The sequence below is a fragment of the Callorhinchus milii genome, unplaced genomic scaffold (assembly GCF_018977255.1).
Source record: "Callorhinchus milii isolate IMCB2004 unplaced genomic scaffold, IMCB_Cmil_1.0 Scaffold19, whole genome shotgun sequence".
Lineage (NCBI taxonomy): Eukaryota > Metazoa > Chordata > Chondrichthyes > Chimaeriformes > Callorhinchidae > Callorhinchus > Callorhinchus milii.
In genome coordinates, this window is record NW_024704760.1 from 11,517,640 (window position 1) to 11,539,114 (window position 21,475).

At 50.1% G+C, this 21,475-nt stretch overlaps 1 protein-coding gene across 2 annotated transcripts in view; it reads left to right on the forward strand.

The window, feature by feature from the left end:
* The window catches only part of LOC103183888 (DENN domain-containing protein 2C), a 66,483-nt gene extending 52,744 nt beyond the window's left edge, over positions 1-13,739 (forward strand). For both annotated transcript variants that reach the window (XM_042342122.1, XM_042342123.1), the window contains 10 exons: positions 906-975; positions 1,321-1,398; positions 3,818-3,958; positions 4,429-4,577; positions 5,427-5,604; positions 6,047-6,088; positions 9,385-9,496; positions 10,990-11,229; positions 11,836-11,922; positions 12,760-13,739. In XM_042342122.1, the coding sequence (XP_042198056.1) occupies positions 906-975; positions 1,321-1,398; positions 3,818-3,958; positions 4,429-4,577; positions 5,427-5,604; positions 6,047-6,088; positions 9,385-9,496; positions 10,990-11,229; positions 11,836-11,922; positions 12,760-12,812 (1,150 nt within the window). In that variant the 3' untranslated portion in view covers positions 12,813-13,739. The remainder of the gene's footprint in view (positions 1-905; positions 976-1,320; positions 1,399-3,817; positions 3,959-4,428; positions 4,578-5,426; positions 5,605-6,046; positions 6,089-9,384; positions 9,497-10,989; positions 11,230-11,835; positions 11,923-12,759) is intronic.
* The last annotated feature ends 7,736 nt before the right edge of the window (positions 13,740-21,475 follow it).

Here is a 21,475-nt window from a genome sequence, read left to right on the forward strand (position 1 = left end):
CCTCCTCTTTGACTGCGCCTTCAGCCACCCTCCTACTCCCCACCTTCCTTGACTTCCAGCGCCTTGGGACCTCCTCCCAATGTGAAAGGCACTGTGTAACTGTAATTTTGTTGTTGTTGTGAAACGTAGCAATTACCAGTAAAACGTTTGACAGTGTAAATTAGAATCATAGAATTATACAGCACAGGAGGCCATTCGGCCCATCGTGTTTGTGCCGGCTCTTTGAAAGAGCTGTCCAAATTAATCCCACTGCCCCGCTCTCTCTCCCCACAGCCTTGCAAATTTGACCTTCACAAATATCTATCTAAAGTTACTTTAAGAGTGGACCACAAATTGACAGCTTGGATCAGAAACTTGTGAGTTCAAGTCTCAATGTCAGCCTGGCTCAATTGGTAGCTTCTCGCCTCTGAGTCAGATTGTTAAACCCCACATCAGGACTTTGAGCTCAGGGTCTGGCTGACACTCCAGTGGGGGTTGCTGCATTGTCAGATACGCTGTTCTTTGGATGAGACGTTAAAACTAAATCCTGCCTGCTCAGATGGACTTTAAAGATCCCTAGTCACTAATTGTAGAGAGTTTCTCCTGGTGTCCTGGCCAACAATTGGTCATTCACTTCAAAGCTGTTCGTGGAACATTGGTGTGTTGAAAGTGGCTGCTGCATTTGCCTACAAACAGTCACTACACTTGAGAGTGATGAAAAGTCTTGTTGGTGAATCGGGCAGACAGCAGGTGGATCTTTTGTAAGAAAGAGATTAAATGGGTCGAAGGTGAATGTGTAACGAGGAGAGAGGGACTAAGTGGGAGCTTTGTTGATGTGTTGGTGTAGAGGCTGGGGCTGACTGAGTTGCCCTGGTTCTCACAGTGAGATGGTCCCAGTCATAATTTCGCTCTCGTTGTCTCCACAGTGAAACCTTCTCGTTCGTCCTGACCGGGGAGGACGGGAGCAGGCGCTTCGGGTACTGCCGCAAACTCTTGGTAAGTCCTTGGCTGCTGACCCTGGCACTTGTGGTATCCTGTAGCTCACTGGTTAGAGCACTCGCCTCGCAAGTGAGAGGATCTGGGTTTGATTCCCGGGCAAGTTTCCCTACTCCACATGCCTCTGTTTACCCATCAGTAAGTTAGTCAATTAACGAATCGCTTTTCCGGGGTTAATGATCCCTTCAAAAGAAAAAAATCACGTCTTCAAGACGTCCCAAAGCTCTTCACAGAATATACTGTAAAGTGAATTGACTGCATGATTTGTGGGCAAAACGCGGCAGCCAAACAGTGACCAAATAAACGACCAGGTTCCTATTTACTGATTTCTCTCCTTCATTTCAGCCCAATGGGAGAGACAAGCGGCTCCCAGAGGTTTACTGTATTGTCAGCCGTCTTGGCTGCTTCTACCTCTTCTCAAAGGTAAGAGACTCGCAGATTCAGAGCTGCACAGACTTGGGCATCGCTACTCTGTACCTCATCTGATATGGTGTGTGTGACGTCTGTGTGACATGGTGTGTGTGACGTGTGTGTGTGTGTGTGTGTGACATGGTGTGTGTGAGACGTGTGTGGCGTGTGTGTGTAAGAGACGTGTGTGTGACGTTTGTGTGTGTGTGGCATGGTGAGTGTGTGTGTGGCATGGTGTGTGTGATGTGTGTGTGTGTGACAGTGTTTGTATGTGTGACATGGTGTGTGTGACGTGTGTGTGTGTGGCATGGTGTGTGTGTGTGGCATAGTGTGTGTGTGTGTGTGTGTGTGGGGCATAGTGTGTGTGTGTGACATGGTGTGTGTGTGTGTGTGTGTGGCATAGTGTGTGTGTGTGGTGTGTGTGTGTGTGTGTGGCATAGTGTGTGTGTGTGACATGGTGTGTGTGTGTGTCATGGTGTGTGTGTGTGTCATGGTGTGTGTGTGTGACATGGTGTGTGTGGTGGGGGAGAGTGTATGACGTGTCACTGACTGTGTTGGAGGACAGGCCGGTGAATCTGCTCTATAAACAACTTCACCTCTGCTTCCTGAGCACAGCATCATTCGTTCGTTTGCGGGAAGGGGATGGAGGGGATGTGGGGGGAAGAAAATAATCCCCACCCCCACCTGATCCCTGATCCCTGCCGCCCGGCCCTGGCTCAGATCCCAAACTCTGGACTCATCCTGGTCAAACAAAGCTCGGAAGTGCTATAGTGGGAAAGAGCAGGAAGTGGCCGCTGGCGGCTGGAGGTGGAGCTGGTTGGGGTTGTTATTGCTGGCGAGATGTCCTCTCTATCTGCAGCTTTATTAATATTTCCTTTGGCAGAGCCGGGGGCTAGTGAGGAGTTTGCGGAAGGTGGAGCCGCTGATTAGAGTCAAATGATTTGGTTGAATAATAATAATCCTTGCGTTTGATACAGCGCCTTATCACCTCTTTTGAGGCGTCTCAAACCGCTTCACAGGAAGTGAAACAACAATGTGTATATTTTGTGGGCAAAACGCAGCAGCCAATTGCGCAAAAACAGTGTCCCGCAAACAGTCGTGGATTGAGTGACCAAATAAATATTATTTTTTAAAAATCTATTGATCGTTTTTGAAGGGAAAAAAAGCAATCCGCCAATCAACTAACAAGCGGGTTCCTACTTCCTGCTGGTGAACAGGCGTGAGGAGTAAGGAAACTTGCCTAAGGTTTCACCCTGCCCGGGCGAAACTCTGCTACTCTGTCTGTCCGGCTAGAAACTGCCCCAGGAGCAGACAGCATTCCTGGGAGAGCTCTCAACACTCCAGTCACTCCACCGTATAATCTTAAATAAGCTTTGATATGGGGCGGGGTGGATTCTCCCAGAGATTGTTTGGATGAGACAAAATCATGCCTACCTGTTCAGGTGTATGATAAAGATCCCACAGCGCTATTGAAAAAGAGAAGGGAGTTCCTCCCTCTTTCTCTCGGTGTCCTGGCCAACAGTTCATAGATTCATAGATTCATAGAATGTTACGGCACAGAAGGAGGCCATTCGGCCCATCGAGTCTGTGCGGCTCTTTGACAGAGCGTCACTTTCACTAACCCCAATCACCAGCTTTCTCCCCATAACCCTGCAAACCCGTCTTCCCCAGTTCCCTGGATAAAATTGGTGGCTCACTACATAGCTAATCGGAGGACACCGTTAGTGTCCACATTGGCCTACAAAATAGTTATTTTTTGTCAGCCGGGTGTCTGACACGTGGAAACCCATCACTGTTGCTTATGAGTCTCCAATCCAAGCTGAGAATTCCATGCCTTCCACCTACACACGGAAATCCCAGAGATAGGTTGTTGGAATGGAATGCGCTCTTTCTCTCCCTGGAGGGAGGCATCCTGCTTACCTAATTCTGGAAAGTATTAGGCGCAGGTTGGCAAGGGCCAAGGCTTGGGGGGGGACCCAGAGTGTGTGTTGGGGTAACTGCTGATGTCTAACCAGCTACAACCACATGGCTTGCTATTGAGAGCACTGTCTGACAAGCTTTCCTGCTGCTTGAGCAGCTGGGACCACCTGGGGCTTTGCTTGGGGAGGGTTCTACACCCTGTAGTTGCTCTACAGACTGTGACTTGTGAATCAGAGGCTGGAGAGGGTATCAGACTGAGGTGAACAGATACTCGTCACTTCAGGAGATACGGGGCAAGGGCGGGTAACTGGAGTTGAGCCATGATCTTATAGAGTGGCAGAACAGGCTCAAGGGTCTGAATGGCCTCCTCCTTTCCCACATTCCTTTAAGATTCTGTGACATGACTGTCAGGTGGAGGTTGTGGGAGGATAAGATCAGATAGGCTGAGACCCTGTTGTTTGTTGACCCCCACCAAACCCCTCCCCTGTTTACCCCGTCTTCTTCCCCTGAACAGATTCTGGACGAGGTGGAGAAGAGGAGGAAGATCTCTCCGCCGCTGGTTTACCCCTTCATGCGCAGCGTTATGGAGGCTCCCTTCCCTGCCCCCGGCCGGGTCATCACCATCAAGAACTTCCTCCCGGGGTCAGGAAACGAGGTGAGTGGCCACACACGGTCACGCACAAAGTTCTGCCCCCTCCCCCCCAAGCGAGTCCCTGCCCCCCACCACCACCGTCTGTGAGCAAGAGCCTCCCCCCTCCCTGGGGCGGGAGATGCTGGGGTGGGGTGGGGGTGACTTTAAGGATCCCATAGAATTTTTTTGCCTCCTGTCTCACCTCTCCCCACTAACCAGGTATATACGGGGGGAAGGGGAGGGGGGAAGAGAGAGGTGAGGAGGAGGTAGTGAGGGGGGCAGTGAGAGGTGAGAGGGGTAGTGAGGGGAGCAGTGAGAGGTATGGGGGGGGTAGTGAGAGAGGTGAGGAGGGGTAGTGATAGGGGGCAATGAGAGGTGAGGAGGGTGTAGTGAGGGGGGGGCAATGAGAGGTGAGGGGGGAGGGGTAGTGACGGGGAGGGGGCAGTGAGTGGGGCCTGGGGTTGCTGTGCCTGTTATAAGACTCTTGTGTGCAGGTGATGGAGCTTTGCCGTCCCTCTGACTCCCGCCTGGAGCACGTGGACTTCGAGTGTCTCCTGAGTTGTCTGAATGTGCGGCACCTGGTCCAGGTCTTCGCGTCTCTCCTCCTGGAGCGAAGAGTGATCTTCATTGCGGATAAACTCAGGTGATTACACTCACTGCGATCGGCAGGCGAGGGAGGAGGGAGAGGGGAGTGGGGGGTGGGTGGGGGTGTGCACCGGGTCAGTGTGATTCAGGAGTGACCCTTGATCCTGGGTAACTCCTGACCCCCGAGACTCATTGTCACATCTCCCCCTTTAAGCTGCTTCTGTCCCAGAACATCAACAGTCCGCAGGTTCATTCCCTTTAATAATAACAATACAGCGCCTTATCTCGTCTTCCAGACCTCTCAAAGCGCTTCACAGAATAGGCTGTAAAGTGAATTGACTATATATTTTGTTGGTGAAACGCAGCGGCCAATTGCCCACAGCCGTGTCCCACATTATATGATGGTTCTGTTACGACTTATGTGAGGTTGACCGTAGCGCCTTCTCGCGGGATAGTGTCTCGGAGCGTTTAACACTGTGTGAAGGGAGTATTTTTACCTTTTGTGTGTGTGTGACATGGTGTGTGTGTGTGTGGGTCTGTGTGTGTGTGTGGTTCTGGATGTGTGTGGGTCTGTGTGTGTGTGTGGGACTGTGTGTGTGTGTCTGTGCATGGGTCTGTCTGGGTCTGTGTGTGCATGGGTTTGTCTGTGGGTCTCTGTGTGTGTGCGTCGGTATGTGTCTGTGTGTGGGTCTGTGTGTGTGTCTGTGCGTGGGTCTGTCTGGGTCTGTGTGTGCGTGGGTTTGTCTGTGGGTCTGTGTGTGTGTGCGTCGGTATGTGTCTGTGTGTGTGTCTGTGCGTGTGTCTGTGTGTGTGTGCGTCGGTATGTGTCTGTGTGTGGGTCTGTGTGTGTCTGTGCGTGTGTCTGTGTGTGGGTCTGTGTGTGTGTGTGTGGTGTCTGTGGTTTCAGCACTCTCTCCAAGTGCGGTCATGCTGTTGTGGCCATGTTGTACCCATTCACCTGGCAACACACCTACATCCCCGTGCTGCCAGCGGCTATGATCGACATTGTGTGCTCTCCCACGCCTTTCCTCATCGGAATCCTCTCCAACTCCATGACTCTGCTCAACGACCTGCCCATCGAGGAGGTGAGTCGTGTCGGTGCTCGTTAAACACTGTATGTCCGAATGTGGCTATTGGGGTGAGAGGCGTCCGGTCCAGAGAGTTGTTATGGTCTGGACTGCGCTGTCTCAAGGCGGGGGAGGAAACAGATTCAATAATAACTTTCAAAAGGGAATTAAATAAGGACTTAAAAAGGAAACGTTTGCAGAGGTTGGGCGTGAGGGGGTCAGAGCGTGGGACGGGACTAGTTGGCAGCTCTTTCAAAGAGCTGGCACAGGCACGATGGACCGAATGGCCTCCTTCTGTGCTGTAGGGAGTCTGTGCAGAAGAGGAGTCTGTGGCTCCCATGTTGGCGGACAGATTACAGCCCCCCGGTAACGGCCGGGATGGGGACAGTGTGGGGGGTGCGCGGGGGGGCGGAGGGGTGTTGTTGCCCGCTGACCGCTGGCTGCTCTCCCTGTGTTACAGGTGTTGGTTGTGGACCTGTGCGCTGACCGTTTCCTGAGGCAGGTGAGTCACCAGCTGACACCCTCGGTGCTGCTCTCCCAGCGCTCACCAATCAGAGACCCTCGCCTCGGGGCAGGGGGGCATTGGAGGGGGAGAGGGGGAAGGTCCACACAATCTTCCCCTTACAACCTCCCCCTCCCCCCCACCCCAGGCAACCACTGGCCCCAACTATGTCCTGACCAGTGTGTAGACATAGGGCGGAGGAGTGAAGAGTAACACCGTGAACGTGAGTGGGGAAATCAGGCAAACATTGTCTTCCCCCACAGTCTTGTCTGAGAGGGCGAGAGAAAGTTTGTGGGACATTGCTGTGCGCAATTGGCTACCGTGTTCGCCCACAAATATACAGTCAATTCACTTTACAGCATATTCTGTGAAGCGCTTTGGGACGTCGAGAAGACGTGAAAAGCGCTATATCAAATGCAAGGATTATTATTATTATTATTATTATTAAAGAAGGAGGGAGAGAGGGGAGGGGGGCGGGTGGGGTTGGAGAGTAACAAATGGAGGAGAAAGAAAGAGGGGGGAGAGTGAGAGAGAGTGGGGAGTGTAAGAGAAAGGGGAGAGAGAGAAAGAGGGGGCGAAAGAAAGAGGGGAGAGAGAGAGAAAGCAGAAGAGAAAGTGGGAGGAGGGAGAGGGAGGGAGAGAGAAATAGAGGGAGGGAGGGAGGGAGAGTTGACTCTTTGCCAGACGTGGGAAGCACTGTTTTTGTTTAAATCCTGCTGTGGGGCAGGACAAGCGAGCTCCGCACTGAGGGAGGAAGTCTGTTCCCCTCCGGCTCCCCCCACGTTGGTAACCCACAGAGATCAGCTCTGGCTTCAGTTTGTTGCTCTCTGTGGCTCAGGACCTTCGGTGCTGGGTGTCTTACTTTCTCAATTACATTCCAATTACATTTCTCCATGTTGGGAAATAATCGCAGGAAATAATCTAGTGAATTGTTGTTGGATGCTGTCTAGGGTTGTGTGTAGGTATGTGTGTGTGTGACAGGGTGTATCTGTGTGACATGGTGTGTGTGTGTGTGTTTGTGCTTTGACACGGTGTATTTGTGACACGGTGTATTTGTGACACGGTGTATTTGTGACATGTGTATGTGTGTGTGTATGACATGGTGTGTGTAGGTGTGTGAGTATGTCATGATTTGGGTGTGTGACGTGTGTGTGTGTATGTGTGACACGGTGTATTTGTGACACGGTGTATTTGTGACACGGTGTATTTGTGACACGGTGTATTTGTGACACGGTGTATGTGTGACACGGTGTATTTGTGACATGGTGTGTGTGTGAGAGACATGGTGTGCATGCATGCATGTGATATGGTGTGTGTGACATGGTGTGTGGGTATGTGTGCACGTGTGTGGATGTGTGTGAGACATAAGGTGTTTGTGTGACGTGTGTATGTGTGTGTGTATGACATGGTGTGTGTAGGTGTGTGAGTATGTCATGATTTGGGTGTGTGACGTGTGTGTGTGTGTGTGTGTGTGACATGTGTGTGTGGATGGACAGCCTGAAACGTGGTGCTCCAAAACGGCAATGATACTTCACACATAGAACAAAACTGTGTGCAGACACAAACTACATTGTGCTATTTTATGTGGATTTATATAAAATCTGCAGCCCCGAAACAGGCCGTTAGTCTGTATGTTTATACTCAATATAAGCCTCCAGCGCTCCAAATTCTGGGCTCAACCCCACATTGGCACTTGAATTCACATAGTCTAAGCTGACACTCCAATGCTGTGCTGGGGGCGTGTTGCATTGTCGGAGATGCCATCCTTCGGATGAGACATTAAGCCGAGATCTCACTTAAAGATGTTGAAGATCCCATGGCACTATTCGAAAACAGAAGGGAGTTTCCCTCTCTCTCTATCCCTCTCTCTCTCTCTCCTGGTGTCCTGGCCAATAATCCCCCAAATAAAATTGGTCACTCACTCCATATCTGTTTGTGGGACTTTGCCTTACGTCATTTGCTGCCGAGTTTCGCCCACATAATACATAGTCAATCCACTTTACAGTGTATCGCGGCACGGAGAAATGTTGGGCAAGTTTCCTTACTCCACACGCCTCTGTTTACCGAGCAGTAAGTAGGAACCCGGTTGTTACTCCGGGGATAATAATTCCTTTTAAAAAAATGTTAATAGTAATTTGGCCACATCAATCCATGACTGTGGGACGCTGCTGTTTGCAATTGGCTGCCACTTTTCACCCACAAAATATACAGTCACTACACTTTACAGTATATTCTGTGAAGCGCTTTGAGACATCTCAGAAACGTGAAAAGGCGCGTTATCAAATGCAAAAATTGCTATTATTATATTATTATTATTATTGGGTCTCCTTAACCAGAGCCCAAGACTCCACTCTCTTACTAATGGTTAGTGACGCTCGGGCCTCCTGCCCACTGTGACATCCACCTCCTGGTTGAGGCCATGGAATGACAGCGTGTTACAAGGCAGAAAGGCGCTATAGCAAATGCAAGGAATATAAATATAAAATACTTAATAATAATTTTTATATATTTTTCAAAAATTGGTCACTCAAGCTTTGCAATATCACTTAGACATAGCATTTGACTATTTTTCTTCCCTGCCCCCACCAACCGCCCCCCGCCCCACCTCCCAGCCTCCGAGTCAGTTTTGTGAAGACTTTGATTATGTTTTCCTGACATGAAAGGCGTTCTATAAATGTAAAATGTTGTATTATGTTTGACTTAGTTTTACGCTGGAGCCTCACTGCTGTCCAGCCGACTCCACTCCCAACACCTGAACACCAACACCACAGCCGTGCTGAGAAGCCGGAGTGCCCCTCTGGTGGCACAAACGAGCTGCTGCAGCTCACTTTGCTGTAAGCTGTCTTGCCCCATCGTCTGTCTCCCTGAATAATAATAGTAATAATAATCTTAGCATTTGATATAGTGCCTTATTGAGACGTCTCAAAGCGCTTCACAGAATATACTGTAAAGTGAATTGACTGTATATTTTGTGGGCAAAACGCCGCAGCCAATTGCGCACAGCAGCGTCCACAAACAGTCGTGGATTGAGGGACCAAATTACTATTCTTTTTTTAATTATGAAGGGATTGTTACCCCCAGAAAAGCAATCAGTCAATTGACTAACAACCAGGTTCCTACGTACTGCTATCCAGAGGCGTGTGGAGTAGGGAAACTTGCCCAACGTTTCACCCCGCCCAGGAATCAATCCCAGGTCCTCTCGCTTGCGAGGCAAGTGTCTTAACCCCAAAGCTACAGGACTCACTTTTCCTTCTGTCTCACCTCCCTCATGGGAATGTCTCCCGATTCTTTCCCAGATGGATGATGAAGATTCCATTCTTCCGCGCAAACTCCAGGCGGCACTGGAGCTGATCCTGGAGCAGAGGAGCGAGATCCTGGCTCAGGCTGAAGAAGGAGAGGCAGAGGACGGTAGAAACCAAACCTTTTTCATATTATTTATTATTATTTTTATTTAAATTGGGCTGCCACAAATATATAGTCAATTCACTTTATGGAATAACAAAAACGCTGGGAACATTCAGCAGGTCAGGCAGCATCTATGGAGAAAAGAAAGTTTCACTTTATAGTATATTCTGTGAAGCGCTTTGAGACCTCTTAATGACGTGATAAGGGGCTGTATCAAATGCAAGAAATATAAGTATAAAATATCAAAAAAAATTGATCACTCGATCCACGACTGTTTGTGGGACATTGCTATGCGCAATTGGCTGCCGCATTATTATTAATAATAATCCTTGCATTTAATCTAGTGCTTTTAACGTCTTCTAGAATTCTCAAAGCGCTTCACGGAATATACAGAATATATAAAATGAATTGACTGTATATTTGTGGGCGAAACGTGGATTCATCCACAAAATACACAGTCACTACACTTTACAGTATATTCTGTGAAGCGCTTTGAGGCGTCTTAATGACCTTGTTGTATCAAAGACCAGGATTATTATTATTATTATTATTATTATTCCATCCTTCATGTCTGAGTTACTGAGAGAGTTAATGGAGCAGTGTCGTTCCTATAAATGGCAGCCTCCGAATGATACTTTATGTGTCTTAAAAACTGACCCCTACCAGAAAGTGTGTAGCCTGGCGCAGTGCCTGTGTGCTCTTGAACTCGCTACTGAAATCCCTTTGCCTCTCCCCTGCCCTCTCTGCATTCAAAACCCATCTGTATCTCTTCGACAGCACCTTCAGCCACTTCCTTCCTCCAACTTGTGCTCTCACTCCGTGTTCATTTGCAAAGCGCTTTGAGATGTTTTCCCTACTTAGGAGAGAAGTCAAACCTACGTGGCCGTTCAGGTGAACAACAGCAAAGAATTACATTTGTTTAGTGCCTTTCACATCAGGATGACGTCCCAAGGCGCGGTTGGAAAAATTCAAGATCTTATTGGCAAAGCGTTTCTCCTGGTGTGCGAGTGAACAGATAAATTAGCCGTTCCTCTCGTGGCTGTTTATTGGACCTTGATGTGCAAATGGCTCCTGTGGTTGACCCTGAAAGAGCTCAGGTTCCTCCATCCATTCCACCCCTGTTCTCTGGAACTGGATCCCAGGCACCCTCTGTCCTGCTTCCTCTCCCCACTTTTAGAGCTCACCTCCTTTCCCATCTTCAGATCACATCTGAAAACCTTCCTCTTCCATTGTGACGGTCACACCTCCCCCCGGCTCGGTGTGTGCTCCATCACTGTCAAGTGCTGTGGCCTGTGCGAGGGGGCGCTATATAAATGCGAGTTGTTCTCATTGGTCATCTTCACCTCCCCCCCTCCCCCCCGCCACACCGTGGCTGCTCAAGTGTAAGGGGTAACGTGCTTTTGAGATGTTCGCCCGATGCAAAGGCTGTTGTGTAGATGTCAATTGCATTGTGTTTACAAACTGCGTCTCTAACGTGTGTTTGGTTGCCTGCGCAGGCCCCTGCTCTCTGAGCACACTCATCTCAGAAGCCTTCGTCAGGTTCTTTGTGGAGATCGTGGGCCACCACTCATTGCACATGTCGATTAACGAGAAGGGCGAGCGCGTGTTCCAGAGAGACGCCTTCCGCAAGTCCCACACCTCCAAGAGCGTCCGCCAATTCCTGGAGCTGTTCATGGAGGCCCAGATGTTTGCCGGCTTCATCCAGGACCGGGAGCTTCGGAAATCTGGGATCAAAGGTTAGTGCTGGTCTGGTCTGGTAACTCGGACAGTAACCCTGACTTTAACATCTACATTCAGCTTTAGTCACAGCTGAAGAAACAACAACAAATGACATTTACACAGTGCCTTCATATCGGGAGGATGTCCCAAGGTGCTGGACAGTCAGGGGTTTGAACCCGAGCTGGGGGTTGGGATCAGGAGGCGTGGAGGGTAAGGAGGGTGGGGTAGGAGGGTGGGCTGAAGGCGCGGTCAAAGAGGAGGATCTTGAGTCGGGCCTTGAAGGAGGCAAAGGAAGGGGCGAGCGAAGGAACTGCGGGATGGAGTTCCAGAGGGTGGGAGCAGAGAGACTGAAGGCCCGACCACCAATGGTGGGGTCGGTCCCATGGGAGGGGGACGTGGAGTAGGCCGGAGCCCACTGAGCGGAGAGAACAGAAAGGTCAATATGACAAAAAATTAAGTTTCTCAACTGGTTTGTTGACGCCTGAAATCACTTAAAGATCACACGTTTCACCCCTTGGTTCAGTTTATCTCTATTTTGCCTCTTGACTTTTTTTTGGGGTGGGGGGGAGAAGAGGAGAGGGAACCGGAAGTGATGCTCACGATCTGGCTGTATGTTGCCATAGGGCTGTTTGAGGTGCGAGCCGGAGAATACTTAGAGACGATTCCAGAAAGTGGACCCAGTGGAGTCAACAAGTTCCTGAAGGGCCTGGGTGAGTATCAGGCCGTGTCTCACACTCAGTATTTGAACTATTTTAAGTTTAAAGTCGGCTTTCGACCAAGTGACTCACCACAAAACCTTCATGATGAAACGAGAAGCCATGGGCGCACATGGCCAAATGTGTAGGTGGGAAACATGGAATTCTCAGCTTGGTTTGGATATTCTTTAAGTACGGTGATGAGTTTCCAGACATGTCAGATACCCGGCTGACACCAAAAAAACACTGAACAGTAGAACCAGAGGCCACGATTGAAAGGGAGGTAAATTCAGAACAAATCTGCGGAAACACTATTTCAGTGAACGAGTAGGAAACGTATGGAACAGGCTCCAGGGAGACGGTGGAAGCAGAAAGTGTTGTTTCACGAACAAATTAAATAGATTTCTGCTAGAAAATAATATCTCAGGATACAGTATACAGTTTGGGGCACAACATCTTAAGCGACTGCCAGGACAGTGGAAGGCAAACTAGATGGACCTTGGTCTTCGTTCAACAAATTCTTATGTTATTATGTGTGAAGAAGCGTCCCTGGGACAACCGGCACAGGTTACAAGGTGATAAGGGTAGTTTCAGGACAGAGAACAGGAAGTATTTCTTTGACTGGAGGATAATGAACGACTGGAACAGTGCTACCAGGGGAAGGCTGGTTGAGGCCAAGACACTGGGACTCATTTAAGAAACAGCTTCATGCGGTGATGGGGATGACTGGGCGGGTTTTCTGAGGGGATGAGATGGGATGGGCTGAAGGGATTTCTTCATCTGAACTGACCTTGTGAAGGTATTTTTGACCAGTGGTTTCTCAGTAACACATTTCTCTTTTTTTTCGAATAGGAAATAAAATGAAGTTTCTTTCTAAGAAGGGAAACAAAGATTCGGGGACATAAGATGTGCTGCTGACCCCGTGCCCAGTGCCTGGACTCTGTCCCTCTACGTTCCAGCTCAGTGCCTGCCTCTTGGGAGGGACAAACGGCACTTTGACCTGGATAACGGACACTTTAGGACTGATGGTGCTACCAGCCGGGTCAGTCAGACACAACGTTCCGGATTGGGAATACAGCCTGGTTTCAGCTCCTCCCCCTCTTGCCCAGGCCGGGAAAGAGCCAGTAAGGTGGGCAGGCGGGCGGGCAGGAGGTCACTGTGGGCGACACGACACAGGAAAGCAGTTGGCCGGCCGGACACGTGTGTTTGCAGACGGCCTCCGCGGCTCAATCGGGTTGAAGCAGCTCCAGCTGTTGATTTCTCCAGCGAGTCTGAGCTGGGGTCTCCACCACTCCCTGACCCTCACACTTCCCAGGATCCTTTACCAGTGAGATGCCCCCCTAAGGGTCCTGGTTTCAGAGACCACCACAGGAAAGTGATTTCACCCTCCCCCTCCCTGTCTGTGACGCCTTCACCCCCTCCCCACCAAGTCTGTGACCCCTTCATGTCGTCGTCCCCCCAACCCCAGTAAGAACTAGAGCTGGAAGGATGATACTCAGCACCTAATCCATGCAACTGGGAGCAGCTTTAGCAGATAAACTTTAGTGGAACTTTAATATGACTGAAAGTCCAAGTGTCTATATGGTAATTCCTGGCTCCTGAGAGAGGCCACACAGTCTGACCCAGGATTTATGGGGTTCAGTAGAAGCCGGGGTCCTCATGCCCTGAGCTCTCGCACATCATCTGGGCCTGGGCTTCTCTCTTGCAAATGGGTTACGTGACCTTTACTCCACAGGCACCACAGTCTCAAACCCGCTCCTTACATTTAAGGGCCTTAGAAGTTCATATGTACACACACACACATGCACACATAGGGTGATGGCACACACACACAGGGTGATGGAACACACACACACACACACACACAGGGTGAAGGCACACACACACAGGGTGATGGTACACACACACACACACACACAGGGTGAAGGCACACACACACACAGGGTGATGGCACACACACACACACACAGGGTGAAGGCACACACACACACACACACAGGGTGATGGCACACACACACACACAGGGTGATGGCACACACACATACACACAGGGTGATGGCACACACACACATGCACACACAGGGTGATGGCGCACACACATGGTGATGGCACACACACACAAGGTGAACAAGACTGCTTACTCAGTTTTTAATTACTGATTATGTTCTTTTTTTAAAAAGACAATATTGGGAGAAAGTGTGCAGCTATTTGGGGAGTCCTGGAGTTTAGTAGTTAGAGCACTCGCCGCGAAGGCGAGAGGACCTGGGTTCAATTCAATTCCCAGGAAAGGATAAATGTTAGTTAAGCACCAAGTTTCCTTACTCCACACGCCTGGTTACCTAGCAGGAAGTAGGAACCTGGTTGTTAGTCAATTGGTGGATTGCTTTCCAGGGATAATAATCCCTTACAAAAAGAATAATTTGGTCACTCAATCCACGATGGTTTGTGGGACGCTGCTGTGCGCAATTGGCTGCCCTGTTTCTCCTACAAAAATACACAGTATATTCCGTGAAGCGCTTTGAGAGTCTCGAATATGTGATTAGGCGCTATATCAAATACAAGGATCATTATGATTATTATTATTATTATAGGAGATATCTTTCATTGCGTTTTAGTGAACATTTTTGTCACCGAGTTAATATGTGTAAACGTCTACAAGACGTGGCAGTTTGTGCATCTCAGATAGACAGACCTATGAGCAAGGACGTCTGATCACCCTGTGTCATGTACACATACACACCTATATCGTATAAGCCTAGACTGGAGCAATGAATAGACATCAGGCCTGGGTGCCAGTGCTGGGCCCTGGTCTCTCTGAGCTAACCTGGCACCAACACCAACACTGTGCCAACATGTCCGTCCACCCTCTATGGTTGGGGGCTCTCTCCCACCCCATAAGTATGGTCTCCAGTCCTCCCTCCCTCCGTCCCTCCCTCTCTGTCTCTCTCCCTCCCTACCTACTTCTCTCTCTCCCCCTCCCCCTCTCTCTCCCTCCCCTCTCCCTCCCTCCCTCTCCCTCCCCCTCTCTCTCCCTCCCTCCCCTTCTCTCTCTCCCTCCCTCCCTCTCCCTCCCTGTTTAGATTTCTTATCTTCCAGCTTTTCTAGATCAGATTCTGGTGTTGCAGATGTGTGATCATAGAGGGGGAGAGCTGGTGGAGGGGGAGGGCTGGTGGGGTGGCGGCGCCGGGAGGGAGGTGAAGCCTTTGCGGCCAGTACACAGTGCTGGAGGGTGGGAGCTCCAGGTGTGGGGGGATGGGGGGATGTATGGCCAATTTATGCAGCTGTCGTGTTCGTACAAACCCACCTGCCCTCTCATGGCTCTCCTCAATCACAGCCACTGGCCAGTGAGGGATGTGAGGCTCTCAGTTGACCATTGCTTGGGTCAAACACTCTTTGGGAACAGTTTGGCCGCCACCTGGTCCAGGCACGTGTGGATCTCCTGGGTGGGGAGGGGGGGTAGTTGTCTCCCTGCTCTGCTGATGAACATCTACAGCGACATTCCTGATTGGCTCTGAATGGATTTTTATTAACCATTCCCTCACCTTGTGTCCCTTCCGAACAGTTTCACTTTGGCTTCAGATAAAAACAGGGTGGTGTTGGGGGGCCCGGGGGCTCGCTATTGTTGCTCGATTGTGTGTGGGTGGGGGGGAGGTGGTGGACACTGGTGACTGAGTGACTTGTCAGCTCTGTCTCTAAAATAGAGGATGCTCCCAGATTAATAAACCCCCACCTCTCCGCCCCCCACTCCCCGCCCCATCCCTGGGGGGCACTGACAGTCTCTCCTTAGCTCCGGGGGGGGGGCAGTCTATAATTCGCTACCCAGAAAAAAAAGCCACATGCAGGTCATGTGACTTTCTCTGTGGCATTTAACCCATTTAACCCCCCCCCACACCCCCACAAATTGATTGTTCAGACCAGTTGATCTGTTCTGTCCCTGTGCTCTCTCTCTCTCTCTCTCTGTTCGTGTCTGTGTGTGTGTGTGTATGGGTGACATGGGCAGTTAGCCTGGAGCTACCTGTTCCTGTGATGTACAGTTACTGAGGTTGATGCAGAGGGTGCTGTAGGGGGGGCAGTGGAGAATTCAGACCCCCAAACCACTAGTCCCACTGCTCCCCACTGCGCTCGCAGGGGTGGGGTTTGCTGGCAGCGCCGTTTCCCTGTAATGTGACGAGGCAGCCCTGATGCCTGGTGTCTCTGTGTCATATATTAACTGTACCAGGAATTGTTTACACAGAGAACAATAAATGTTTTGAGGTTATAAGCAATGGAAGCTGTGGTGTTTCAAATGTACCCCCATCTGATTGTCATCCCCCCGCCCCAACATAGCGGTTAGCGCACTCGCTTCGCAAGCGAGAGGCCCTGGGTTCGATTCTCTGGGTGAAACATTGGGCTAATTTCCTTACAGTTACCTGACAGTAAGTAGGAACCCAGTTGTTGGTCAAATGGTGGATTACTTTTCCTGTTTGTGGGACGCTGCTGTGCGCAATTGGCTGTGGTGTTTCGCCCCCAAAATATTACTATCAATTCACTTTACAGTGTATTCTGTGAAACGCTTTGGGACATCTCAAAGAAGGGATAAGGAGCTATAACAAATGCAAAGATTGTATTGCAAGGATTATTTTTAAATGCAAGTTGTTGTTGTCATAGGAACAGGAGGAGGCCATTCAGCCTCTCGTACCTGTTCCGCCATTCTATTAGATAATGGCTGAACTGCGCCTCAACTCCAATTACCCCCTTTTGCCCCATATCCCTCGATGCCCTGACCAAACAAATATCTGTCCACCTCAGTCTTGAAAATGTGAATGGAATCACCCATAATGGCCTTTTGGGGGAAGAGAGTTCCAGATTCCCACTGCCCTTTGGGTGAAAAACTACCTTGTGTTGTCACTCCTGACTGGCCTGGCTCCAATTTTAAGGTAATGCCCTTCTCTGAAGTTGTCAGAGCTCCGTGAATCACCAAAGCGAGTCTGAGCCCACACACCAAGGTCTAATTTACGGGATTTGCAAAAGGATTATCACACACCAAATCCACCAACTGACCAGACTCTCACCCACACTCGGCGCCAATGTCATTTTCGGCTTTCTTGATTAAAAAATAAGCCTTGTGTTTGATGTACAGTAGTGCCTTTCAAATCGAGAAGATGTCCAACTGTCTGTATGGGATTTACTGTAATGTATAGGTGACGGGGAACCTTACGCACATTTCTTTGCGCCTCTGTTTATCTCGCTGTTAGTAGGAACTTGGCGGATCACTTTCTGTTAGTCAATTGACGGATCACTTTCCGAGGCCATTAACCCTCACCAAAAGAAAATTAGGAGTAAAAAAAAGTCACTCAATCAACCACTATTTGTAGGACACAAACTGTGCGCAATTGGCTGCAATGTTTCGCCCTAAAATATGCAGTCACTCACTTTACAGTAGTGCGAAGCGCTTTGAGATGTCTCAATGATGTAATAAGGTGCTGTATCAAATGCAATACACTTGAAAGTACAGCAACAACAACTTGCATTTATATAGCGTCCCAGAGCGCACAGCAGTGACCTAGTTGCCACTTTGAAACAATTCAACGTTTATAGGCGCCAACATTATGCAGTTTCACACTAACATGCTGATTTTACACCTATCACAAACCACGAGCATCTTGAAGCACTTCTCACCAAACTCCTCGCTCTTCCCACTGGACAATCGCTCCCAGGAAAGGTCTGTCGTTCCCCCAGAACCGATTCCCTGGAAGCACATCAGCCACTGTCACACTCACAGTGCAGAACAGACAATACAGAAGGACACAGACTGATCTGCATTCCAGACCCCGATCCTGGCCACACAGGCTCCAGCTCAGCTCCTTCCCCGCTTCCCCTAAAAAAATTATTTGGTCACTCTACGGTTTGTGGGGACGCTGCTGTGTGCAATTGGCTGCCGTGTTTCACCCACAAAATACACAGTCAATTCACTTTACACTTTACGGAAACAGCCGTGGTCAAAGTCACTAATGATATTCTGAACATCTGTGATCAGGGCTCCCTCTGCCTCTTTGTCCTCCTCGATCTCTCTGCCGCCTTCGATACTGACGACTGCTCCATCCTCATACGCCGCCTCTCCTCCTTACTTAATCTTCACTGACCTGCCCTTGCCTGGATCGAATCCTATCTCTCTCACCGTCTCCATTTTGTTCCCTCTAACGGTTTCTCCTCCAGCGCCCGCACTGTCACGTGTGGCGTCCCCCAGGGCTCTGTCCTTGTCTCCTCTTTAATATCTGCATGCTCCCCTCGGGACATCATCCACAGACATGGGTCAACTTCCACATGTACGCGATGACACCCAACTCTATCTCTCTGCCCCCACCCTCAACTCCAGGGCCACTGCTGTCCTGACACTGTCTGTGGGACATCAAGTCCTGGATGAGGGCAAACTTCCTACAGTTGAATGTGAACAAGACTGAGGCCCTCCTGATTGGCTCACGGCAGCGCCTCAGGACCTCAGGCTCCGGCAGCATCGCCCTCCATGGTGTACACTACAGCTCACCAGTCAGTCAGGAACCCGGGTGTCTTGTTCGACCCTCAACGGTCTTTTCTTTCCCACATTCAGGCCATGACCCGCTCTGCCTTCCCTCACCTCCGTAACATCGCCCGACTCCACCACTACCTCACCCCTCAGGCCACTGACACTCCTGTTCATGCCTTCATCACCTCCGGCTCCACTGCAAACCCCCTGCGTGTCGGCCTTCCCAACTCCTCCCCCCACAGGCTGCAGATAATCCAGAACTCTGCACCAAACTCCGTGACCCCATCTCCCCCACTCTCGCCCGACTTCACTGCCTCCCTATGCTTCAGAGGATCCAGTTCGAAATTCTGGCCCTCACCTACAAAGCCCTCCATGGCCTCGCCCCACCCTACCTCTGCGACCGACCTCCTAACCCCCTATCAATCCGCCCACTCAGCCGGCTCTGGCCTGTTCCACGTCCCCTGACCCAATCTCTGGAATTCCATCCCCCAGTCACTCCGCCTCGCCTTTTTAGCCTCCTTCAAGTCCCGGCTCAAGACCCTCCTCTTCTACCATGCCATCCGCCACCCCCCTTCCCCTTCCCCTCCTTCTCCCCTGACCCCAACTTAGGTCTGAAATGCTGTACACTGTCCAAGCCTTGGGACGTCCTCCCGATGTGAAAGGCTCTGTATAAATAATCTTGTTGTATATTCCGTGAAGCGGGTCAAGACGTCTCGAAGACATGGCAAGACGCTATATCAAATGCAAGGATCATTATTATTATTATTATCTGTCACAAGACATGGTTCTGGTCTGTCTCAGTGTGAGTTCCGGCTTGTGGTTCCACATGCGTTCTCTGTTACCTCATCATTTCTTTGTGAGCTAAGCTAAGAAAAAACTTGTCGCTTAACACCATCTCATCACCTCAAAACATTTCAAACAGCCTGACATCAAATCCTGTTTTTGCAGCTGGTTGTGGGCAGCCATTTTCCCCACAGCAAAGTCCCAACTGTGAGGGAGATTGATTAATTAAGCTGGAGGATTGTTGGCCAGGACAGAAACTCTCTCCTCTTCTTGAACAGTGTCACAAAAGCTTTAACGTCCACCAAAACAGAAAAGGGAGGCCTCGGTTTAACAACTTAGCCAACAAATGGGGCCTCCAACAAGGCAGCAGGTCCCCCAGATAGCGATGTGCCACAGGTCCGCCAGTTGACAACACACAGGATATCCCAGGATACCCACCTTTCCTACAGGTTGCCTGTTTTCTGGTTGCTTAGCATTTGCCCGGATATCAAACCTAACGCAGTGAAGGGGGTCCCACACACCCCACCTGCCTGACTGATCAGGTAATAATAATAATAATAATAATCCTTGCATTTGATATAGCGCTTTTCACGTCGGGAGGACGTCCCAAAGCGCTTCACAGAACACACTGTAAAGTGAACTGACTGTATGTTTGTGGGCGAACGCGGCAGCCGATTGCGCACAGCAATGTCCCACAAACAGTCGTAGATTGAAAATGACCAATTTATTATTGTTTTGTTTTGGAGGATTATTATTAGGCTCTGTGTGGAGTAAGGAAACTTGCCCAAGGTTTGGCCCTCTGCCAGGAATTGAACTCAGGTCTCTCACTTGCAAAGCGAGTGCTCTAACCACTGAGCTACAGGACTCCACGAGGTACGTCATTTCAGATCATATTAACTTAATTACCCCACATGAAATGCACACAGCATACAATTTTAAATAAACGCAGGGTGACCGAGTTATAATTCCCTCAGTTTAGCAGGAGTTTAGCGCAGGTGTACTGTGGAGTGGAAGTGTGTGTAGCTTTGGTGCTTACTGAATACAGAGAATCCACATTGGCTGTGAACAGGAAGTGACACCAATGTCAGCTCTTGCCCCGTCCATGTGTTTAACAACAACAAAACATTGGGCAAGTTTCCTTACTCCATACGTCTCTGTTTACCAGCAGTGGGTAGCAACCCAGTTGTTACCCGATGACTTTTCCGGAGGTAAAAATCCCTTCAAAAAATAAAAATGAATAATAATTTGGTTACTCAATGTTTGTGGAATCGGTAATTGGCTGCTGTGCTTCACAACAACAACAACAAAATTACATTTGTACAGCGCTTTTCACGTCGGGAGGACATCCCAAGGTGCTGGACAGTCAGTATTTCAGACCCAAGGTGGGAGATTAGAATTAGGGACGGTGGAGGGCAGGTAGGGAAGGAGGGAGATCGAATGCAAGGTCGAAGAGGAGGGTCTTGTGATGGGTCTTGAAGGAGGCGAGGGGGGGGCGAGGCAAAGGGACTGCAGGATGGAGGTCCAGAAGGTGGGGGCAGAGTGGCTAAAGACTTGCCTGCCAATGGTGGGGTTGCGAAGCGGGGGACATGAAGCAGGCTGGAGCTCGCTGAGTGGAGGGAGCAGGCAGGTTGGTAGGGGGCTAGCAAGACACAGAGGTAGGGGGGGAGTTAGGCTATGGAGGGCTTTGAAGGTGAGGACCAGGATCTTGAACTGTATCCTCTGTGTGATGGGAAGCCAGTGGAATCGAGTGAGGATGGAGGTGATAGGGTCACGGAGCCTGGTGTGGGAGAGGACACGGGCGTTATTGTTCTGGATGATCTGCAGCCTGTGGAGGGAGGAGTTGGAGAGGCCGACAAGCAGGGAGTTTGCATAGTCGAGCCTCGATGTAATGAAGGCGTGTGTGAGGGTTTTGGTGGCCTGCGGTGTGAGACAGTGGTGGAGGCGGGTGACGTTGCGGAGGTGGGGAAGGCAGAGAGGGTCATGGCACAGATGTGGGATAGAAAGGATAGTTGAGGGTCAAACAAGACCCCAAGATTCTGGACTGGATCAGTGAGGGGGAGTGAGCCCCATGGATGGTGATGCTGTCAGCGCCTGAGGTGAGGAGGCGCTGACGGGAGCCAATCAGGAGAGCCTCAGTCTTGTTGACATTCAACTGAAGAAAGTTAACTCTCATCCAGGACTTGATGTCTGACAGAGGACAGCAGTGGGTCCTGGAGTCGGGGGGGAGGCAGAGAGACAAAGTTGGGTGTCATCCGCACACATGTGGAAGTTGACCCCATGTCT